At 45.9% G+C, this 21,264-nt stretch overlaps 1 protein-coding gene across 2 annotated transcripts in view; it reads left to right on the top strand.

The window, feature by feature from the left end:
• Nucleotides 1–12,187: 12,187 nt before the first annotated feature.
• The window catches only part of THEMIS (thymocyte selection associated), a 79,925-nt gene continuing 70,848 nt past the window's right edge, over nucleotides 12,188–21,264 (top strand). The window contains exon 1 of one of the 2 annotated variants that reach the window (XM_062632355.1): nucleotides 12,188–12,402. In XM_062632355.1, the coding sequence (XP_062488339.1) occupies nucleotides 12,279–12,402 (124 nt within the window). In that variant the 5' untranslated portion in view covers nucleotides 12,188–12,278. The remainder of the gene's footprint in view (nucleotides 12,403–21,264) is intronic. The other variant, XM_062632354.1, reaches the window with a different exon arrangement.

Below are 21,264 nucleotides of genomic sequence, written 5' to 3' on the forward strand. Positions count from 1 at the left end.
GCAATTTTTACTCAAAAAGTAAATCTTCAATAGGCCTGTACTACTCTCCAAAACTGTGGGGTGCCTTTTTTTTTTCCTTTCTACCCCCCCTCCCCCCCCCCCCCCCCAAAAAAAAAAAAAGGCAAAAAAAGGCAAAAAATACTACAACAACCCACAGAAACCAGATATTTAATAAAATCTGCAGAGGTGGCTGGAATTGGCACCTTTTTTGTTTGTTTGTTTTTTTGTAGACTGCTCAGGTTGGGCTTTGGAGATCAGCACCAGCCATGGCTCTGCCATAGATTTTCCATGAATCTATGAATAAGTTTCAAATTCTCTGTTTTGTGTTCAGCATTGCCCCAAACTGAGTATGGAAAATAAAGACGAAAAATGCTTAATTTTTGCTTAGCTACTGGAACACTAAGGGTTGGTCAAGTGCCTGTGTAGATGTTATGGTGTGACACCTTGTACAGTGATACTAATATTCCCATACAAATACAGACTTCATGTTCTGTGCTGTTAAATAAAAAGTGGTAACACTATTTGGTGATCCACCTGGATGGCCTATTTTGTACAAATACCAGTTTTGACAGGTTCCTCTTTGCACAGGAAAGGCCCAGAAATCCTACTGTATTAAACATTTGCATACTGCTTTGTCTTCAAAATGCTTTATAAACACTCAAGAATCAATCATCTTAATATATTTATAAAAACAGATAGCATTAATTAATGCCAATCAATAGATGGGGAAATTTTTAGCCTGAGATTTTGAGTCCAGACTAGTGCAGAGCTTAGAAACCTCAGGTCATGTCCTTTTCTCTGTGGTTGAACAAAACACTAGTAGAGCTGTCTGTCTATGCAGCACCTAAACTTTTCAGCGTTTTCAGTGTCCAATTCATGCACAGAGCTGAAAATTTAAATGTATTTATTAAGACCATGGTGCTGATCACACTTACTGACAGTTGGAGAGAGAGTTCTGAAGATGTATTTCCTACAGATTACTGGTGTATGCAAAGTTACTTTTCTTTGTTGAAGACACTTTGCAAAAATGCATGTCAATATTCTTTGCAAGACTGTAACTTAAAACGCCATTGTTAGCAAGGTGTTTTTATGGGAAGCCGCAGCCAACCAAAAGCCATAACTCTTCCTTACTAAGAATTTACCCCAACCTCTACTAAAATCAATTAAAAGACCTTTCTGACTCCAGTAGGTACAGAATTGCTCAATAAAATGTAGAAAATACCTACAGGTTATTATTGTTCAGTCCATAAAAACAGTCAGCCAAAAACTTACTATTTTTCAAAGTGTAATGTGTGTACATGTGCTCCTGTTCTTTTAAAAGCACTGGGGGATCCTGGTTCTTCAATAGACTGTTCATTGGAGCCAAACATTGGCAAACAACCTTCTGGGCTCAGAAGCTTTTACTAGCAGCCTTTTGTTCACACCTGCTAAGCCATTTAAATTTCATATGAAGAGTACATCTAAGGTCTCTCTGCCAAGCTGAAAGAAATGTCAAAGAGCCCAAAACTTAGTTCCTGAAAGCACAAAGAAAAGTTCACAATATAACCACAGGGCAATTAAAATGCTCCAGGATTTTAAAGCCAGGAGCCATCACAGCTCACTGGGGCGACTGCCTGTTTTGTTAAGGTGTTAGGATTTTCAACCCAATCATTTTTGTATCAAGCCCTAAATGCTGGAGCAGAGCAAGGTAATATCTTTAGAAGGGTAGATTTTGTCTTTATCTAGGGGCTTCAGCTGATAGTGAAATAGAATAAATTTCTGTGGATAATCAGCCTTGCTTTTTAACACAGCTCCTTATTTCAAATTTCAGCACAATCTTGCTACGCCTCTGTCTGCAGGATTAAAAAGTCCTTATCCTATAAGGAATATGAGCAGAGACTATCCATGGAAGTAGGAATGTTAATAAAAAGCCCATATTTTGGGGGGTGGGGGGAGTGTCATTGAAATATGTTGTTCAATAAATCCTTTATGTTTTCAGGTGAAGTTAGAAGCAATTGTTGCAGGTTCTGGAGGATAAGTTAGATAAAAATTAAGCTAACAAAGCTACATTTCCTTGGTAAGAATGATTTCAGTGGCTTTACTGGTCAACTGATCCCATCCTGTATGTATAGATGCAGAAGAAGTAGAAAAAGCTTGTACAGAAAGATTCATCCATCATGTTGTAACTCATGTTACACCAATTTACGTTGTTTCAATTAGGTCTTTAACAATTCAGTCCCTGTCTCTGGGACAAATCCAGGGATGCTATTTCAGGGGATGTATTTTTTGCTTATGATGGGGACAGCTTGTTCAAGCTGCAGAGACCATCAGTTTCCATCTCAGGGGCCACTGAAAAGGCATGTTTGCCTGTTGAGTGTCAGTTGCTTCTTGGGTGGGTTGTACAAAACCCGAGTGATGCTACCAGGACTGGTGCTGGCTGGGAGGAGGGGAAGATCCTAGCTCCTGAAGTCACTGCAGCCTCTTTTCATGCTCAGTTCACCTCTGGAGCTTTTTCAGTATAATACTATTCACTTGACTTAGCTAATGATCCAGTAGATTCCTAAAACCTAAAAGTAAAGGGTGACACCACAGTTGAGCACCTATAGGAATAGATGACCTATCTTCCTTTTTTTGTCAGAGTTGCTCTTGATAGTGTCCTACAGTCCTATATTTATCCAAGGCCAAACACCCCAGGTGTCCACTTCTTCCCTTGGGAGATTGTTTCATGGCTCAATGCACCTGTATAAGGAAGGATTCCCTACAGTTAACTCTGTCTATATTTTTAATGGTGGAAGGTGGAATTTCCACCTTACACTGGAAAAAAAGCATAAGTGTATTGAACTTCCTGCAGTATCATGGGTTTGATTCAAAAGATAATATAACCATTCAATACAAACCTCACTCACACTTCCCTCCCAGGGCTTACCTGTTCCCAGTTTTCCCTAAGCAAATTCCTCTTTGGAGTTATAGTTCTGCCAGCTCAGGTATCAAATACATTTCCTTTGTGTAAGTTCAGTAAACAAGGCATATCTGCCTCTAGACATAATCATAGAATAATAGAATCATAGAATAGTTGAGGTTGAAAAGGACCTTAAGATCATCTAGTTCCAACCCCCCTGCCATGGGCAGGGACACCCCACACTAAACCATCTCACCCAAGGCTCTGTCCAACCTGGACTTGAACACTGCCAGGGATGGAGCATTCACAACCTCCCTGGGCAACCCATTCCAGTGCCTCACCACCCTCACAGGAAAGAATTTCTTCCTTATATTCAATCTAAACTTCCCCTGTTTAAGTTTTAACCCATTGCCCCTTGTCCTATCACTACAGTCTCTAATGAAGAGTCCCTCCCCAGCATCCCTATAGGCCCCCTTCAAATACTGGAAGGCTGCTATGAGGTCTCCATGCAGCCTTCTCTTCTCCAGGCTGAACAGCCCCAGCTTTCTCATCTTATCTTCGTACAGGAGGTGCTCCAGTCCCCTGATCATCCTCGTGACCCTCCTCTGAACATGTTCCAACAGTTCCATGTCCTTTCTATGTTGAGGACACCAGAACTGTACGCAATATTCCAACTGAAGTCTCACAAGAGCAGAGCAGAGGGGCAGGATCACCTCCTTCGACCTGCTGGTCACGCTCCTTTTGATGCAGCCCAGGATACGGTTGGCTTTCTGGGATGCAAGCGCACACTGAAGCCGGCTCATGTTCATTTTCTCATCGACCAAGACCCCCAAGTCCTTCTCCACAGGGCTGCTCTGAATCTCTTCTCTGCCCAACCTGTAGCTGTGCCTGGGATTGCTCCAACCCAGGGGTAGGACCTTGCATTTGGCTTGGTTAAAGTCCATAAGGTTGGCATCAGCCCACCTCACAAGCGTGTCAAGGTCCCTCTGAATGGCATTCCTTCTTTCCAGCGTATCAGTCGATCCACACAGCTTGGTGTCATTGTCAAACTTGCTGAGGGCGCACTCAATCCCACTGTCCATGTCAGCGACAAAGATGTTGAACAAGACCGGTCCCAGCACCGATCCCTGAGGGACACCACTCGTTACTGGTCTCCAGCCGGACACTGAGCCAGACTACAACTCTGCATGTGGCCATCCAGACCACCGAGTGGTCCATCCATCAAATTGATGTCTCTCCAATTTAGAGACAAGGATGTCGTGTGGGGCAGTGTCGAAGGCTTTGCACAAGTCCAGATAGATGACATCAACTGCTCTACCCCTGTCCATCAGTTCTGTAGCCCCATCATAGAAGACTACCAAATTGGTCAGGCAGAATTTCCCCTTAGTGAAGCCATGCTGGCTGTCACCAAGCACCTTGCTGTTTTTCATGTGCCTTAGCATGCCTTCCAGAAATAATAATGCCTGGTTTTGTATTTACAGGGTCATTTTAAAGACTCCCTTCAAAAAGCCCAGTGGTTGCATTTATCTGGAGAATGATCTGAAAAAAAAAAAATCACAAACCTTTACAGTGTCAGAACTGATTTATTTGGAAACTTGAAACAATTTATTAGCTTCCTGAAAACCAGTAAGTGAAGCAAATGAGTACTCATCAGCATGGTAGAAAAAATATTACTGGAAATAGTTTTCAAAATCCTGTGGTTTGCCCCTTTTCCATTCTTCTGAATTAGCTACTTTTCAGGCATATTCCCCTATAGTGGGCTCCTGGCCACCCCCCGGGGGAGCAAGCAGGGGCTTTTCTATGTGGGAGTTGTGGGTCTCTGTTTGTGGTGCTGACATCATGCCTGCATGAAGAGTCATGGCTATTTTGGCTTTTGCAGGTTTCCATGCCTGGCTTGACTTTCACCCTGTTGGTGGTAAGAGATGGAGTGGACAAACTGAATGCTACCTGAAGACTCCCACAGGACATCGGCAACATGGAAGTCCCAATAAGCTCTTTATGAAGAATGCAGTAACTCAGAAATGGAAGTGTGGTAAGGAGAGGTTTGTGATCTCTGTTCTTTCAGTACAGGAAGAACAGGCTCAGATACTGCCTTCTCTGAGTATATGCATTTTTCAGCAGCTTTTCTTAATCTTCAATACTGAAAGTTGGATGAAGCAAAAGGAATATTTGCAAGCCCAGATCCTACTGAGGATTAAATCTCCAACAGGATAGCCCCCAAAATAGTCCCTTATTACCAGTGGTCCATGATTGTATTGTGATAATCTTCCACACTAGGATCAGGAATGGTTTTTGACATAGCAAATTATTTTTCTCTGCACTTGGCATTGCATAGCAAACTGGAAAAAAACTCCTCCAGAGCATTTGGGAGACCAGATTAGTGGTTATCATTTACCAGTGTAGGTGCTAGCAGAGATGGGGACTCCTATGACAACATGTGACAACATGTCAGTAACATTCCTGATTTGGATTGCAATTTCAAACAAGTGCTTATATAGTTCTTTCACTGCACTTAAGAAAATTGGTTTTGTCAGACTGTGTCATAAAAAGCTGCTCTTTGCACATATGTGGAGCTTTTTGGAGCACGGAGGAGCTATGGTGGATGGGAAAAGCCCAGGGTATTTCCAGGCACATTACAGGAGAGCCATCAGCCCATTTACAGTTCGTTTCCCACTGAGAAAGCACAGATGCACAGCACCAGCAGGGCACTCCAATAACCCACCAGAGAAATGGGGTCCTGCCTAGAGCCCCCCAAGGCATTGCAGAAGGGTGACTACCCCTTCAGCTGGGCGTGACATCCACCACATGAGTTGACGTGAGAGGCTCCGTGGAGCACCTTACAGACTGAGAGGAGGCTGTATGGGACTCACTACAGAAAGCAGGTCAATAGCCGAGTACAAGACTTAATATAGGAGGTTTAGAAGTGAAACCAAAGATGGAGAAAGGGGGAAATCAGGGTGGTTTGGGGAGGAACAAGGGTGGGAAAATACAGGGCTTAAGGGGGTAAAAGGTCACATATAAGCAAGCTGCTGGTCAGTACATTTGTATGCTGACCATACCCTGCACCGAACCAGTCCAGTCAGTCCTGGCTTCTCATTTATCTCCATTTCTAATTATTTTCCTCTGCGTTTGTGTGTATGGGGGTCTAAGTGCCAGCAGCTAGAGTGGGACCATGGGTCATAGGGCCATGTGGATATCAGCAGGGCAAGTGGCTTGGGAGCCAGAGGAAGTGGGGTTTGGAGACGGGAGTGAGAGCTGTGGTTCTCTGTGTGTGTACTTATATGTATTAGGGGGCTCGCTCTGTACCAGCCAGTAGCATGGGGCCCTAGGCCTCAAGGGCTGATGGTATGCCACAGTGCCAGCGCAGAGGTGATTTGCTGGACTGTGCCTAGGCTCAGCTACTGGAGGGATTCTCACTTTACATATACATAGGCAGATGCATGTTTCCCACTTCATCCGGGACAGCCACAGAGGGGAACAGAAAGAGGCTGTTAGTACTTGTGTGCATGCTGTGTTTTCTGTCTGGGTTGAGCTGGCTGGCTGGCATGTATATTTATGTGTATAGGTGCTGTATATGTATGTGTGCATGTCTGTGCCTATTGCAAACACATGCTGCTGGCTGACCCTGGAACCACAGAGCTGCAGCTGCCTCCTCCATGTTATTGGGCTACTGAATTTAGCAACATAAAATGGGTTTTGTTCTGATTTTTCTTGTATAAAAGTCATGCCTGTTTGTACATCTGCTTTGCTGGATTCAAGTGATTTTGAAAGCAGGTTCTAATTTTTATGCACATGTGCAGTTTATGTTAAATATTTTTTGTGGTATTGTTCCTGGCAATCTTATCAAAGCAAGGAGCCAAACACAAGTGAATTCAGGAACAGCAGAAGTGGCCTTAGGGGCTCTTTATACTTAGGCCAAACCAAAGCAGACAGGTAATGCCCAGCTGCTGGCACTGACACAATACCTGAAACCTTGGAAAGCTGGTACACCATGAAAATTAGCTTTGATTTGCTAGAGTTGTACACATAATTTTTAAAAATATAAAGATGTCCCACTGGAATAGCTGAAACCACTCACACATTTCAGTGCTCTGTGCCCTGTAAGAACCAGCTTTTTACAATATGGGTCTTTTGATTACCACTGAATGTATGTGATTTCCCCAGCTCTCTCCCAAATAATTATATTCGCTTGATTTCAAACGTGTGTTACTGGGAGTGGAGAATGTGGGATCTTTTATTCTAAAATAGTTGATGAGAGGTTGGCTGTGCATGTTCTCTAGTTTGGCTTTTACTAATACCTGTCATTCCTAGACCCAAAGTCCTGTTAATCATCTTGGCTGCAGCACCTGCAGTGTTAACAGCTGGCAATAGTGAGCTCTGCACCTGCAGGCTCCCCACTTACAAAATCCATTTCACACTCTCTGGAGCAATGTTTGTTAAGACCAAGTTAACAAACTCTTCAAACCCTATAGTTAGCCTGACACCTCAAATGCCTGAGCACCCACTATAAACAATTGGGGTTTAATATCTGACAGTTTTAATAATATTAAGTAATATTGCCTCCTCTAAATTATTTACTGAGGTGAGTAGCTCCAGAGAGGAGCCTTCAACACTGGACCAAAGGGAAATGCAGTGTCCAAGAGACTCAGTTCTGATAGGCCTCAATGCCTGCCTGGGACTGGCCTCCCTTGGGACCTACACTGCAGATAGCCCCTCAGACCTACGCTAGAGCTTGTCATGCAGAACTATATGCATAACATATCATAGCTGTTCCGTTCCATTCCATTCCATTCCATTCCATTCCATTCCATTCCATTCCATTCCATTCCATTCCATTCCATTCCATTCCTCTTCTGCTCCACTCCACTCCAGTCCAGTCCAGTCCGATCCAGTCTAGTCCAGCCCCTGCACTCACAATGAATTAGATAACAATGAGACCGTTATTTACCTGAAATGCCAAGGGGTTTTCAGCACCAAAACCACTTTCAAAGACACAAATCAGAAAGGTTACAGGTGGAAAGAGTATTTTATTTATTTATAAATAAAGTTATTTTAGTTTAGCTTAGTTTAGTTAATTTTAGTTTCGGTTATATTTTCTTTTTCTAAATCTTTCAGAGTGGTGCCGTGGTAGTGCAAGAGCAGTGCAAGAACCCAGCCAGAACGGGCCGGGGAAGACCTGACAAGGGGGGGTGCTGAATGCTACAGAGGACAGCAGCGAGTCCCGGGGCCACGCTGGGAGTGCAGAAGGCTGCCTCCTCCCCCCGGATGCGGGGCACGAGGGCCAGCTGCGTGGAGCACGAGCCGCTGCCTTTGCGCTACAACAGCCCAAAGGAGCCCCATGAAGGGGCTGTGCTCGGCTGCGGAGGAGGCAAAAAAACCCCGGGGACACTTTGCTGGTCCACCCTGGGGAGAAAAAAGCCCTTTCCCCCCCCCAGCTGCAGGACACGAGGGCCACCGTCGTGGAGCATGAGCACCAGGCGATAACACAGAGCACCAGGACCAGAGGGGCCCTGACATGGGGTCGTGCTCAGTGCTCAGAGGGAGGCAAAAAACCCTCGGGGACCAGTGCCAATCTGCCCCGGGGGAAAATTCCTTCTGACCCCAGAGCTGGCGATCGGCTACTCCCTGAGCATGTGAGCAAGACCGGCTCCTGGTCCACGGGCTGGTTATGCCTCTAAGGGGACACTGGCACTGCCTTTCTGCCTGCACCTGGAGGCATCTCAGGGGCTTCCAACAACAGCAAAATGCCGCTGGCTTGATCAACCCTAGGGACAAGAACCCTCCCTGTGCCTGGCGGTGGGAGCTCCAAAGCACGGGGAGGAGGGCACCGGGCCATAAGTGGATCCTGTTTCTTATGGCTACTGCCACTATCTCCCCAAAAGATGAGAACGGCGATCTCCCCGAAGACTGAAGCAGGATTTCCATCCATCCGATAAGCTGTGAGTGTGCCCCCTCCAGGAACCGGAATTGCAGCAGAGAACCCCCAGCAGCTTCGGGCAGTCTTCCTTTCTCTGCCCCTCCAAGTAATTCCACCGGTGCCTCAAGGAATTCCTCGGGTGCCTTCAGGCTGCCAGCTCTGTCCTGGTGGCAAAGCCGGGCACTCTGGCAGTGGGACACGGGAGGACGCTGCCTTATACTGCCCCAGAGCATTGTGATGCTGTGTTGGCGGGTGCTGGCACTATGACACGGGGGTGATGGGGGCCCCACAGCCCTGCCCACCTCAGCCCTGCTGCTGCTGCCCCTTTGTCCTCCATCCCTTGGAGAAAGGCCTTTGGGATGCTGGCCCTGAGGCAGTGCCTGTGCCCAGGAGGCCCAGGGGGATCTCCCTGCCCATGGCAGCCACAGACTGGGCACCGCTGCGGGGTCTCCCTGTAAATTAATCTGTATGTTCATACTGTATCAGTAAGGGCTTTTATACCACGTACAGTCATTTGACTGTGGCAAAACCAGAGGTGAAAGAAAGGGGGTTTGGTTCCCTCTACATGAACTTTGCAGAAATGTAGAGAGTGTACAGGATTTCCTCACCATTCCTTACCAATACAGCAAGTGGCATTTGCTGCTGCGCTGCTTATGGTGAGGTTTTCTTCTTGGAAAGGCGACTTTCAGAAATCTCTTCTGCGTTTGTTTCACAGGGTGTTTAGATATTTGCTTGTGTTTATTAACATTCACGTGTCTAGTCTGGGGGGTTACCTCTTGTATTACTACTTGAATGCAACCCTTCACTGACTGCTGCTTAATTCCATGCTCCTGGTAGCTCAGTATTTGATCCCAATTCAGTTTAAACCGTGTGGACTGCGCAGGAACTGTGAGAATGAAGATCTTAGGCCCACTGTAGGAAGAATCAGGTTTGATGTCTTCCTAAGAACCTGAATGTGCAAAAGTCCATGGGACCTGATGAAATCCATCCGTGGGTCCTGAAGGAGCTGGTGAATGAAGTTGCTAAGCCACTGGCCATCATACTTAAAAATAATGGCAATCAGGTGAAGCTCCCGATGACTGGAAAAAGGGAAATATAACCCCCATTTTCAAGAAGGGGAAAATGGATGACCCGGGGAATTACAGACCAGTCAGTCTCACCTCTGTGCCTGGCAAAATCTTGGAGCAGATTCTCCTGGAAGGCATGCTAAGGCACATGAAAAACAACAAGGTGGTTGGTGACAGCCAGCATGGCTTCACTAAGGGGAAATCCTGCCTGACCAACTTGGTGGCCTTCTATGATGGGGCTACGGAACTGATGGACAGGGGTAGAGCAGTTGATGTCATCTACCTGGAGTTGTGCAAAGCCTTCGACACTGTCCCACACAACATCCTTCTCTCTAAATTGGAGAGATATCAGTTTAATAGGTGGACCGCTCAGTGGATAAAGAACTGGCTGGATGGCCACATGCAGAGTTGTGGTCAATGGCTCAATGTCCAGTTGGAGACCAGTAATGAGTGGTGTCCCTCAGAGTCTGATGCTGGGACCGGTCTTGTTTAACATCTTTGTTGCCGACATGAACAGTGGGATTGAGTGCGCCCCCAGCAAGTTTGCCGATGACACCAAGCTGTGTGGTTCGGTTGATACGCTGGAGGGAAGGAATGCCATCCAGAGGGACCTTGGCACGCTTGTGAGGTGGGCTAATGCCAGCCTTATGAACTTTAACCAAGCCAAGTGCAAGGTCCTACCCCTGGGTTGGAGCAATCCCAGGCACAGCTACAGGTTGGGCAGAGAAGAGATTCAGAGCAGCCCTGTGGAGAAGGACTTGGGGGTGTTGGTTGATGAGAAAATGAACATGAGCCGGCTTCAGTGTGCGCTTGCAGCCCAGAAAGCCAACCGTATCCTGGGCTGCAACAAAAGGAGCATGACCAGTAGGTCGAAGGAGGTGATCCTGCCCCTCTACTCTGCTCTTGTGAGACCTCACCTGGAGTATTGTGCGCAGTTCTGGTGTCCTCCATATAAGAAGGACATGGAACTGTTGGAACAAGTCCAGAGGAGGGCCACGAGGATGATCTGGGGGCTGGAGCACCTCCCATATGAAGACAGGCTGGGAAGGTGGGGCTGTTCAGCCTGGAGAAGAGAAGGCTGCGTGGAGACCTCATAGCAGCCTTCCAGTATCTGAAGGGGGCCTATAGGGATGCTGGAGAGGGACTCTTCATTAGGGACTGTAGTGATAGGACAGGGGGTAATGGGTTAAAACTTAAACAGGGGAAATTAGGTTAGATAAAAGGAGGAAGTTCTTTTCTGTGAGGGTGGTGAGGCACTGGAATGGGTTGCCCAAGGAAGTTGTGGATGCTCCATCCCTGGGGATGTTCAAGGCCAGCCTTGGGTGAGATGGTTTAGTGTGAGGTATCCCTGCCCATGGCAGGTGTTTGGAACTAGATGATCTTATGGTTCTTTCTAACCCTAACTACTCCATGATTACATATAGGTGAAATGCCGCTTTTTGAAAATAAGCAGCTGGTTATCTCACTCACTGTTTTGTCACAACATCATACTTTCCCTGACACATCAGGGAGACATGAGGACAGTGTAAGGGCACATGAAATCACAGTGACTTCAGTTTTCCTGATGATTTGAGTCTGGTGCTTATTTGCTATGTGATCTCACCTTCAGAAGTGTGCTGCTGCAATAACAACACTTGATCAGGCTCAGAGGAGCAGAGCTGGGACCGATGCTTGCGATTTGCCCTCAGTGCAGTCAGATTTTCACTTGGTACTGGGCAGCAGCCTCTTAAAATTCATTTCTAGTTGCAGCATCTTAAATTCAAATCTCCACAAGTCACTGGTGACATTAAAAAAATCTTGTCCTTTTTGCAAAACAACCTTGTTTTTTAATGTCTATTTACATGATGAAGTAATTTCTATTCTCCTTGTGAATCTTAAATCCAGATACAATGTTTAAGACAGCAAAAACATTAGAACAAAATGGTTTCCTTTCTTTGTTCAAGGGCTGCTTGTGGTTTTGAAGACAACAAACACCAAATTATTTTGCTGTGCTCCAAATACATAAACGAACAAAACCCACCCAGACATGGTGGTGTTTCCCCATCTTCGGCAGGACCGATGATAGTATCTTCTTTTCACAAGGTCAGTTTTCACAACTGTCACCGATGAGATGGAGTTTTGTGGCAGAACCCTCTGCCCACTGCAAAACAAGTACCCACAGGACTTCTCCTAGCCTGACATGGATCTTTGGTGGGTACAGGTACCCCATCCTGGTGGTGAGGCACTGGCTTAGGATCCCCCAGCCTCACCCCACTCCAGCTGCAGCCATGGGAGGAAATGGCCATGAAGTGGAGGAAGCAGAAGTACCTCTCTGTGCTGCTCCTCCCCTCCACTGCAGAGCCCCACAGCTCTCCTGGGCGCAGCATGCACCAGGCTGAAAGTGTTGCTGCCTTGAAAGCTCTTCACTGGTTTTTACATGCCAAATCCACATGCTGCCTTGCTGCGGACCATGGCATCTACTCTGGAGAAGTTCATTCATTCTGTGGACCCCAGAACTCTTCCCAGAGTCCTCCAAATCCAGTCAGGCATCTATTTCCAAGGTGAGCATTGGGTGATTTCTGACAGAGCTTTGCAAGTCTGACATCCGGTCCCCCTTGGGATCTGGATGTAGGGGAGGCAGAGGGAGGATTTTGACAGAGTTGTCTCCCAGCAGTTTCCCACCAGGTGCAATTTCCCCTTTGAAGAACCAGCATAAGAATTAATAGCTTCGGAAATGTCTTTGATAGTGTGTGCATCTGGTCTTCTCACAGGCAGTGGAGAAGGAGCTGTAGATAGTCTTCATTGTATGCTGGAATGAGTCACGAATTTGCTTTGCACTCACACAGAACCATCAATCCAGCAATTGCAGATCACCTCACAAAGGTTAATTGAGTAAACCTAGCTCTACTGTTCTGGGGTTGGCATGAGGAGGTGCTCTCTGTCACATGAACAGAGAGACAGGGAGTTTGGAAAGTGACTGGGAGGGACTATATGGTTTTCCTGAATTTCTGCCCTACATTAGGGGGTACTTCAGGTGGTGCAACAATGCAGAAGAATGGGTATGAGCCAGAAAGGAGTACCACAGAAGCTGTGTTTTGCTGGGTTTTCCTGATGCAAATCTTTTCTTGTATTTATTGCTGGGCTCTGCTTGTGCACAAAACACAGTAGAAGGATGGTAAAGAGGCTTGCACAAGAGGGAAATGCTAGGCACTTAGTCAGGGCATACATGTTGTTTAATGACAGCAAAAACACCATGTCAAGCTCATGCATTAGTCTAGGAAAAGAAAGTTACCCCCCTGTCACTGCAAGGGTAAACTTGGGGTAACACTAAATAAAACAGAGGGGGCTTCATGAAATGAGCTGAAGACTTCAGCTTCAGCAGAATACCTACTCCAGGATTCACAATATCTATCTTTACATTAATCTAAAAATCCCCATTCTGTGCCATAGTAAGAGGAGAGAGGAGGCAGCCAATGTTAGCCACTTTCCACACACCTAGGAAATAGTAGTAATATAAATACAAGTTGCATATATATGTGTATGTATACATATATGTGTGTGTCTGTACACATGTACACAAAATACTGTGAGAGGTACATGTATATACAAAATCCTATGATAAAATTATGGTAGCCCAGCTGTCATCAGGTTTCTGAGTTCCTATAGTCTGCATCCTGCTGTTGGTGGATGGTAAAGCTCATGCCAGTACATCTTTGGAGCCAGGGTATTTCAGCTTGTCCTTCCATTTATCATGTAAATCCTTCCTCATGAGGAGAAAAAAAACAGTGGAGGCATATCACACACGCCATTTTGCATCAGTATCCCCACATGTGAGAAAAAGTGGCTATTAGCTGATGACTGCATATAATAAAAGAGTGTGCACAACCTTGGGAGGGAGTGGTCTGTGCTCGAGAGAGTCAGGCATGTTTGCACTAAATCCAAGAGCCCTTGTGCTGCTCTGATGCTTCTTCAGTATTCAGCAGCACCATTTCTTCCTGTTCTCTGCTCCTAATGGCTTCCTCTCAGCTATACTCATATATGTTTCCACCAGCAGGCTAGATGCAGCACTAACATACATGCAGGTGTTTCTTGCTTATACAATAAGGTAGGCTAATACAGTCAGTCTATTTGACTTCTTCCTCCCACAGCTGGCACATCCCCAGAATACCTAGAAACACAGATCTCAGCTAGCAGCTTTTCTTGGTTCCTCTATCATCATTTTCCCTGCTTCAGAGGCTTCAGAGGAAGCTTGAGACAGTTGAGGCACCATGATGTACCTGATAGGTTTGTAGGATCTAGGGCTACAAAAGGTATTCTCAGACCAAACTCTCCCTTCCTCTTCTTCCTTCCCTCACTCCATCCCTTTGTCCCTCACTCCCTCCCTCCCTAAGCACTCTATCCATGTTGGCTTCCTTCTGAACATTTTGCTCCCCTCCATGCCTGACAGCAGGGGTGAACACGCTGTTCTGTGATTGCATTCTGATTTATGTTGCATTTTCTAAAGTGGGAGTAGTGCTTCAGAGAGAGTCTGAAGTAAATCCTGTTATATTGCTAAACAGGAGAGTGAACCACTTTATGCACTTCGAATTTCTATTAGGATGTCCTTCCTCAGGGAGATACCCACACCCCTCCAATAATCTTTTTGATTTCTCCTATCACATGCAGTACACCAGCAATCTCACTGTGGGTAATGGCAGGTCTGTCGACAACAAATATGGGTTTATTGCTACCGTTGCAGGGGCCAAATCAGAGCCTTTGTGCACTGATTGTAGTAGCCCCCAAATGTCTACAGAGTCAGCCTGGTTAGCTGAGTCCTACTTGGATTAGTGTTTTTATGGAGTTGGATTTCATAGGAATCTTTAACCATTCTCAACAGAACATGCAGATAGTAAGGGAGAAGATTTATTTTTAAAGCATTACATGGGATTGTTTGAAACTGGTCAGTCGCAAGAGATGATTAATCTTCTGGTGTAAAAATTTAAAATAGCAAGGATTTATATGTGTATATGTACATGCTATGTATGTTCCCCTCTCAGCAACACCAGAAAAAGGTGCAACATTTCTTAGTGTCAGCTTAACCTGGAACATCGAATAGCTAATGGAGTAAATAATGATCTACTAAATCCATTAGAGCTGTCACATCAAAGCTGTAGCAGCCAAGCAAAGGCAGCTGTAGTAATTTAGTTAGTAAGAAGACAACAAACTGTAATTCATTCACTGGTCTTCTGTGGTGAATGTTGTGCTGTGGGAATGAAACTCTTCATCCACTCTATTTGGAAACAACATTTTGCACACACTCCACTTAGGCCTAAATGATTTTACAAATATGAGACTTGCTGTCCTGGGTTCAGCAGTAGCAGTCATTTTTCTCCTCCTTGGTAGCTGGTGCAGTGCAGTGTTTTGACTTTCAGCTTGGGAACAGAGCTGATAGTGATGTTTAGGTTTGGCCAAGGACTTTGTGAGCCTCATGCTCTGCCAGGGAGGAGGGGAAGCCGGGAGGAAGCAGAGACAGGACACCTGACCCAAACTGACCAAAGAAGTATTCCATACCACAGCACGTCATGCCCAGGATGCAACTGGGAGTTAGCCGGAAGGGCTGGGAGACTGCAGGGTTGGAGGAGGTATCGGAAAGAGCTTGGTCGGGCTGGGGGGGGCGAGTTATCGGTCGGCTGGTGGTGAGATGATGTATTCTCTTTCCTTGTTATTTCCTTTATCATTATTATCATTGGTGGTAGCAGTAGTGATTTGTGTTATACCTTAGTTACTAAACTGTTCTTATCTCAACCCGTGGGAGTTGCATTCTTTTCGATTCTCCTCTCCGTCCCTCCGAGAGCAGGGGGAGGGCAAGAAAAAGGAAGTGAGCGAACGAATTACCTGACTGGGTTTAAACCACGACAGTTCTTTGGGGCACGAAGGGTTGAGATAAGACAGATTTGACTGGATTAATAGTCATCGTCACAATGCTGATTTATTGGCTCTCAGAGTTGTTCTTGTTGATCTCACAGCTTCAGAATGTTGTAACTTACGTAGAGCCGGTATTTGCTGTGTTAGTGTTTATCAAGTGTGGGGCCTGGGCTAAGGTTCTTGTCTCACTGTGCTTTATGGCAATGGCTTGTAATACGGACGGGCTCCAGCAGCAGGGCGGGACGGACGTGGCCGTGGACTTGTACCTGGCCGTCCGGCTGCTCTTCACCGTCCTGGCCCTCACCCTACTCTCCATCTTCGTGAGGCTGCGGGGAGCCGAGGGGGAGCGGCCCGGGGACGGCTGCCGGTGGAGGAGGTCGGGGCGGTTGAAGGGGCTGCCGAGCAGCGGGAGAAGGCGGCGGAGGAGCCGAGCCCCGCGGAGGAGCCCAGCCCCGCGGCCGAGCCCAGCCCCGCGGCCGAGCCCAGCCCCGCGGCGGCCGAGAGCGTTTCCCAGCAGCCGCCCGCCGAGCCCCAGGAGGATGCAGGAGACCACGCAGCATTTCCCAGCAAGGCAGAGGAGGAAGAGCTGGACTGGGAGAGCCGGCAAGCACAGCAGCTACACCAGCCCCAGTGACAAGCACAGCAGCTACACCAGCCCCAGTGACAAGCACAGCAGCTGCACCAGCCCCAGTGACAAGTACAGCAGCATCAGTTAGAGTTCTGGAGGTTTTGAATGGCCTTTGAGTATCCTTGGGACCTTGATTGTGATGGGGATCAGCATGTTGGCACACACACAGACTGTGTTCTACCCACCACCATTTTGTCTGATCTCAAAAGTTAAGCAGAGTCAGGTTTGGGTCTTGTCTGGGGTTAGACGAGGATATGGGGGGACCAAGAGATTTTTCCAAAGCTGGACAGTCATGAGTGGCCAGTATGGGCAAGTATCTAGTCCACTGGGCCCCTCCAGTGCTTTGGAAGCATTGGAGATGGAAGGCAGCTGTATTCCCCAGCAACAAGCTGCAGAAACTGCTGAAGGGGACAGTGAATTATTTTAAGCCTGGTGGGCCCATGGCACTTCAGGCCATCAGAGCAGAGATGCAACACAGAGATGGACTCATGATCGAGGGGTGGACTTAGCACATTGCCCATTCACGAGTGTGAACACTGCACACAGTCTCTCCTGCTCTGGAAGACTGTTACAAGAGATGGAGCCCATCATGGACCAGATGGACTCAGCAGCTTTATAGGGACTGGTCCATGCACTGAGATAAGAGTGATGGTATATTGAAAATGTGGGATCTGAGCATGACGTGGTATGGAATGGGATGGAATAAGGAGTGGATACTCCTGGGTTCAGCAGTAGCAGTCATTTTTCTCCTTGGTAGCTGGTGCAGCGCAGTGTTTTGACTTTCAGCTTGGGAACAGAGCTGATAGTGATGTTTAGGTTTGGCCAAGGACTTTGTGAGCCTCATGCTCTGCCAGGGAGGAGGGGAAGCCGGGAGGAAGCAGAGACAGGACACCTGACCCAAACTTATTCCATACCACAGCACGTCATGCCCAGGATGCAACTGGGAGTTAGCCGGAAGGGCTGGGAGACTGCAGGGTTGGAGGAGGTATCGGAAAGAGCTTGGTCGGGCTGGGGGGGGCTATCGGTCGGCTGGTGGTGAGATGATGTATTCTCTTTCCTTGTTATTTCCTTTATCATTATTATCATTGGTGGTAGCAGTAGTGATTTGTGTTATACCTTAGTTACTAAACTGTTCTTATCTCAACCCGTGGGAGTTGCATTCTTTTCGATTCTCCTCTCCGTCCCTCCGAGAGCAGGGGGAGGGCAAGAAAAAGGGGGGGAAGTGAGCGAACGAATTACCTGACTGGGTTTAAACCACGACACTTGCAAATTAGCCTTACTAGTCTTAACAGATTTTCAGTACCTCTGGAAGCATAAGAAAAGCACAGCATTCTAAGTCTTAGTTAGGATGGATGTATATTTTTCCGTGTGGTGAGGTATTTTTATTAAAGTCAGGGGAGGAGTGGGAATTTGATTGCTTTGGGCAAGGTAAAAGCTCTAAAAGATCCCATTCTACCTTCATGCTATGTTACACCAAATGTAGTCTATGTCTTTGTTTTCAAACCCAAGCCTGCCTGCTGCAGTTCCCTGGAGGAGAATAGGTTGAAACACGCTGCGTGCACTCATTCCACCATTAGTCTCTCTACTGGCCTATAAAAAATTAAGTTCTTGCTGCTATTAATGAAATTGTAGCTCCCCAAACTACAAATGGACAGGACTTTATAGACCCTGTTTCCATTCAGAATACTTTCAGCTAGAAAAGCTATGGGCAATTGAAATTTCGTTGCTAGTAGTGAGTACTACCACCTAGACACCTTTCTGAGGAAGCTCTGTTCACATTTCTGTTCCTGGCTTGAAGCAGAGGGAAGGGTTTCCACTGGAGTTGTATCAGTATTTTTCCTGATACACCTGGACTTTGGGGTTGGTTGAAGCCTTACCCAGTTTACTTCAGGCAGGATAGCCAAGGTTTGAAGAGCTTATTCGTATTTCCATGTTTCTACTCTCCTTTCCCTCTAGCAGTGTGTGGTTTCATAGCCAGAATCCCAGCCTGCAGTCACCACCTATGACTGTCTACACAGACTCAGGAACGTGGGGTTTAGTAATAGCCCCAACTTGTTCTAGAGTGCTTTTCATTCATCAGAAAACAGAAACAGGTGAAAGGAAAGAGCGGTTACGCAAACCTCAGGGATGCTTTTCAGGGAAGTTGTTTTGGACTCTGAAGTCTTAATATTGTTTTTACAGGAACTGGACTGTTGAATCTCTGAAGGGAATAGAAAGGCTGACTATAAAATGAGAGCAAGTTTGCCAGATACAAGTATCTTGATAATCAGCAGTGATTAGAAAGAAACTACAGTGCAGACTGAAGTACATGACAATTTAATAGCTCATTATGTTATTAAAATTAAACTACTAAAACTCCATTGGAAAATTGATTGATTGAATCTCTTTCTTTGAACATTTTAGTAAATATTTATACTTAGTGAGCTAAGTACTGTATGGCCACTGATTTTTACAGATAGCATGCAAGTACAGGCTTTCATCTTTGTGTTACAAAAATTATGTCTGTTTTAATATTGATGTAATTATTTTATGGGTAATTGAATCTAACATTCTGCAGGCTTAATTTAACCAGTGGCAGGACAGTAAAAAGTGTCAAACTTTAATTGTGAAAAATGTAGAACTTCTCAAGGCACCTATTCTGTTGATGTTTCTTGCTGCTAGCCGTGTTTCCTACCCACAGCCTTCCCATTTTTGCTCCACCTAACTAGAAATCACACATTGCCTTATTTCATTCCCCTAAAGCTAAATGCACACATCAGCAACAGGATTAGGACACCATGGATTGGGTCTTGTGAGAGTACAGGAAGAGCTGGTAGCACCTCTCTGCAGTTCAGCTGTTCGAAAGAAACATTTGTGTTGTAAAAAATCACAGTGCCAGGACATGTCCTCTTTATGACAGACCAATGAAACACACACGGAAAGTTTATGCTCTGGTCTCTTTGAGGAAACTCTAAGCCAGCAGCCTACACCTCTGCAGGCCAGGAGGGCAGTGAAGCAACATTCTGTAAACATGATGCTCCGCCCTCTGCTATCTCTGCTGGGGCTCTGAAAAGTGCCAGGTCTTTCCATATAGGGAGAAAATAGTGGGAAAAGGCAACAGCAGGGTCTCAGATACATCCCTGGTTAATGCCCTTCCAGAGCTAAGGGAGTTAAAAATGCCCAGTATTGCCAAGTGGAGACCCCAGCTCTGGGCAGCTGCTTCGTGTTCTCCAATAGCTGCATGAGGGGTGATGACGAGCAAAACGCCTTGGGATTTGCTCCTTCTTTGGTGAATGTGAATAGTTCCATTTCAGAACTCCCTTTGGTGAACCATAAAGAACATGAACATGCTTAGGTTCATGACTTCTCTTGGCTGTCCTTTGCTGGTTGTGTATCTGTACCTGCTCACTGTCTTGATAGTTTCAATTTCACCCTTTCTGCTTCTGTTACTGAGTAACATCTTTTCAGCATGTGGTTCTGTGAACTTTTCAGGGGAGTGCTGGGCAGAGCGCTGCAGCCACATATAAAAATCCAGTTAACCCCATAACTGCAGCTAGGCAAACCAAATAGACGAACCCTTGTATATCAAGTCTCAGCTGTCTGAAGCCCTAATGTAGACAATACATCACTCTCAACACTAACAGAAAATCATCACATAGGATGGAATGATTTTCTACTGTTTTTAAGCCAACCTAGACGTATGAAAAGCTTATGAGTCAGTGAACACTAGGATATGCAGTCTGTAATACTTACGAATATAACAAAGAAGCTGCCTCTTCGGGATTAATAAAGGCACTTTTCCTTATAAAAACCAGCAAGACAATTTAAACAGAGGCTGAAGCATGAGCAGCTTTGAACAGCTTTGATGAAGATAATTAGGGTTGTACTTCTTAGAGGTGGAAGATCAATAAAAATGACCTGTGCATTTATTGAGTGGACTCTCAGTTGAGTGCATGCCAAAGGGAGAATTGCACATGGAATGGGTGAAATTTGTGGTACTGTGTTTGTACTTGATAATTTGTCACATTTTTTTTTATAGAGATAGATGCCAAACCTGTCTGTAAAAATTGAAGGTTTTCCTTTGAACATAGTTGTTTCCCTTCCTCTTGCTTGAGCAGTTAGGAGCAAGAGCCCTAGGTACAGCCTAGGGTACAGATAGTTTGGATTCTCTTTTTTGGTCAGTAGTTGGAGAATGTTGGTAAATTTTCTTTATTAACATGTACCACTGAAATTCTCCTGATCTTGTTCAGGCTGTTTCAAAACTATGCTTTATTCTGAACAAGAAGGAAAGTGCCCTTCAGTGAATGCAATATGAGAACAAACCCTGACTTTTATGGGTCAAATATTGCTCATTTTATTCATGCAGCTGCCCTCAATGGGATGAGTCATCCAGAAACAGAAAAATCTGACCCTGGGTAGCTGGTGCTGAGGGCAAAACTGCTTCAAGTTTTCTTGTGGGGATTTTCTTTCTATGACATTCACCTTTGGGCCTCTCTGTGGATCTCATAGGAGGTGGCCAGAATACCTGAATTGCTTGTCTTGTCTTGATGCAAGGGTCAAACCCCTGCCTTGGCTTACTGAAGCTGCCCTCAGTGTTCTGGTTTCCTGCAGTAGAGAGGGCTCCCTGGCTGTTGTATTTGGGCCTCCAGGGATGCGAAGAGGAGGACTGCAACAGGAGGAGCCCTATTTGCCTACACATGAATCCTATAAAAATGCCAAGACAATTCTTACAAACTCAGGTTCTGGGAAGGTAATGGGACAAACCATAGCAAATAAGCAAGGAGGGAGGATCCAGGGATAAACATCATACACAAACCCATGACCATGCGCTGTTTCTGAGTTACAGGGCTTTTGTGGAGTAATTTTTTTTTTTTTCTCCAGTTCCTGGTGATCTGTGCATAAGGGGACATGG

The sequence above is a fragment of the Pezoporus occidentalis genome, unplaced genomic scaffold (genome assembly GCF_034315485.1).
Source record: "Pezoporus occidentalis ecotype Australia unplaced genomic scaffold, CSIRO_AGI_Poc_V1 ctg39, whole genome shotgun sequence".
NCBI lineage: Eukaryota > Metazoa > Chordata > Aves > Psittaciformes > Psittacidae > Pezoporus > Pezoporus occidentalis.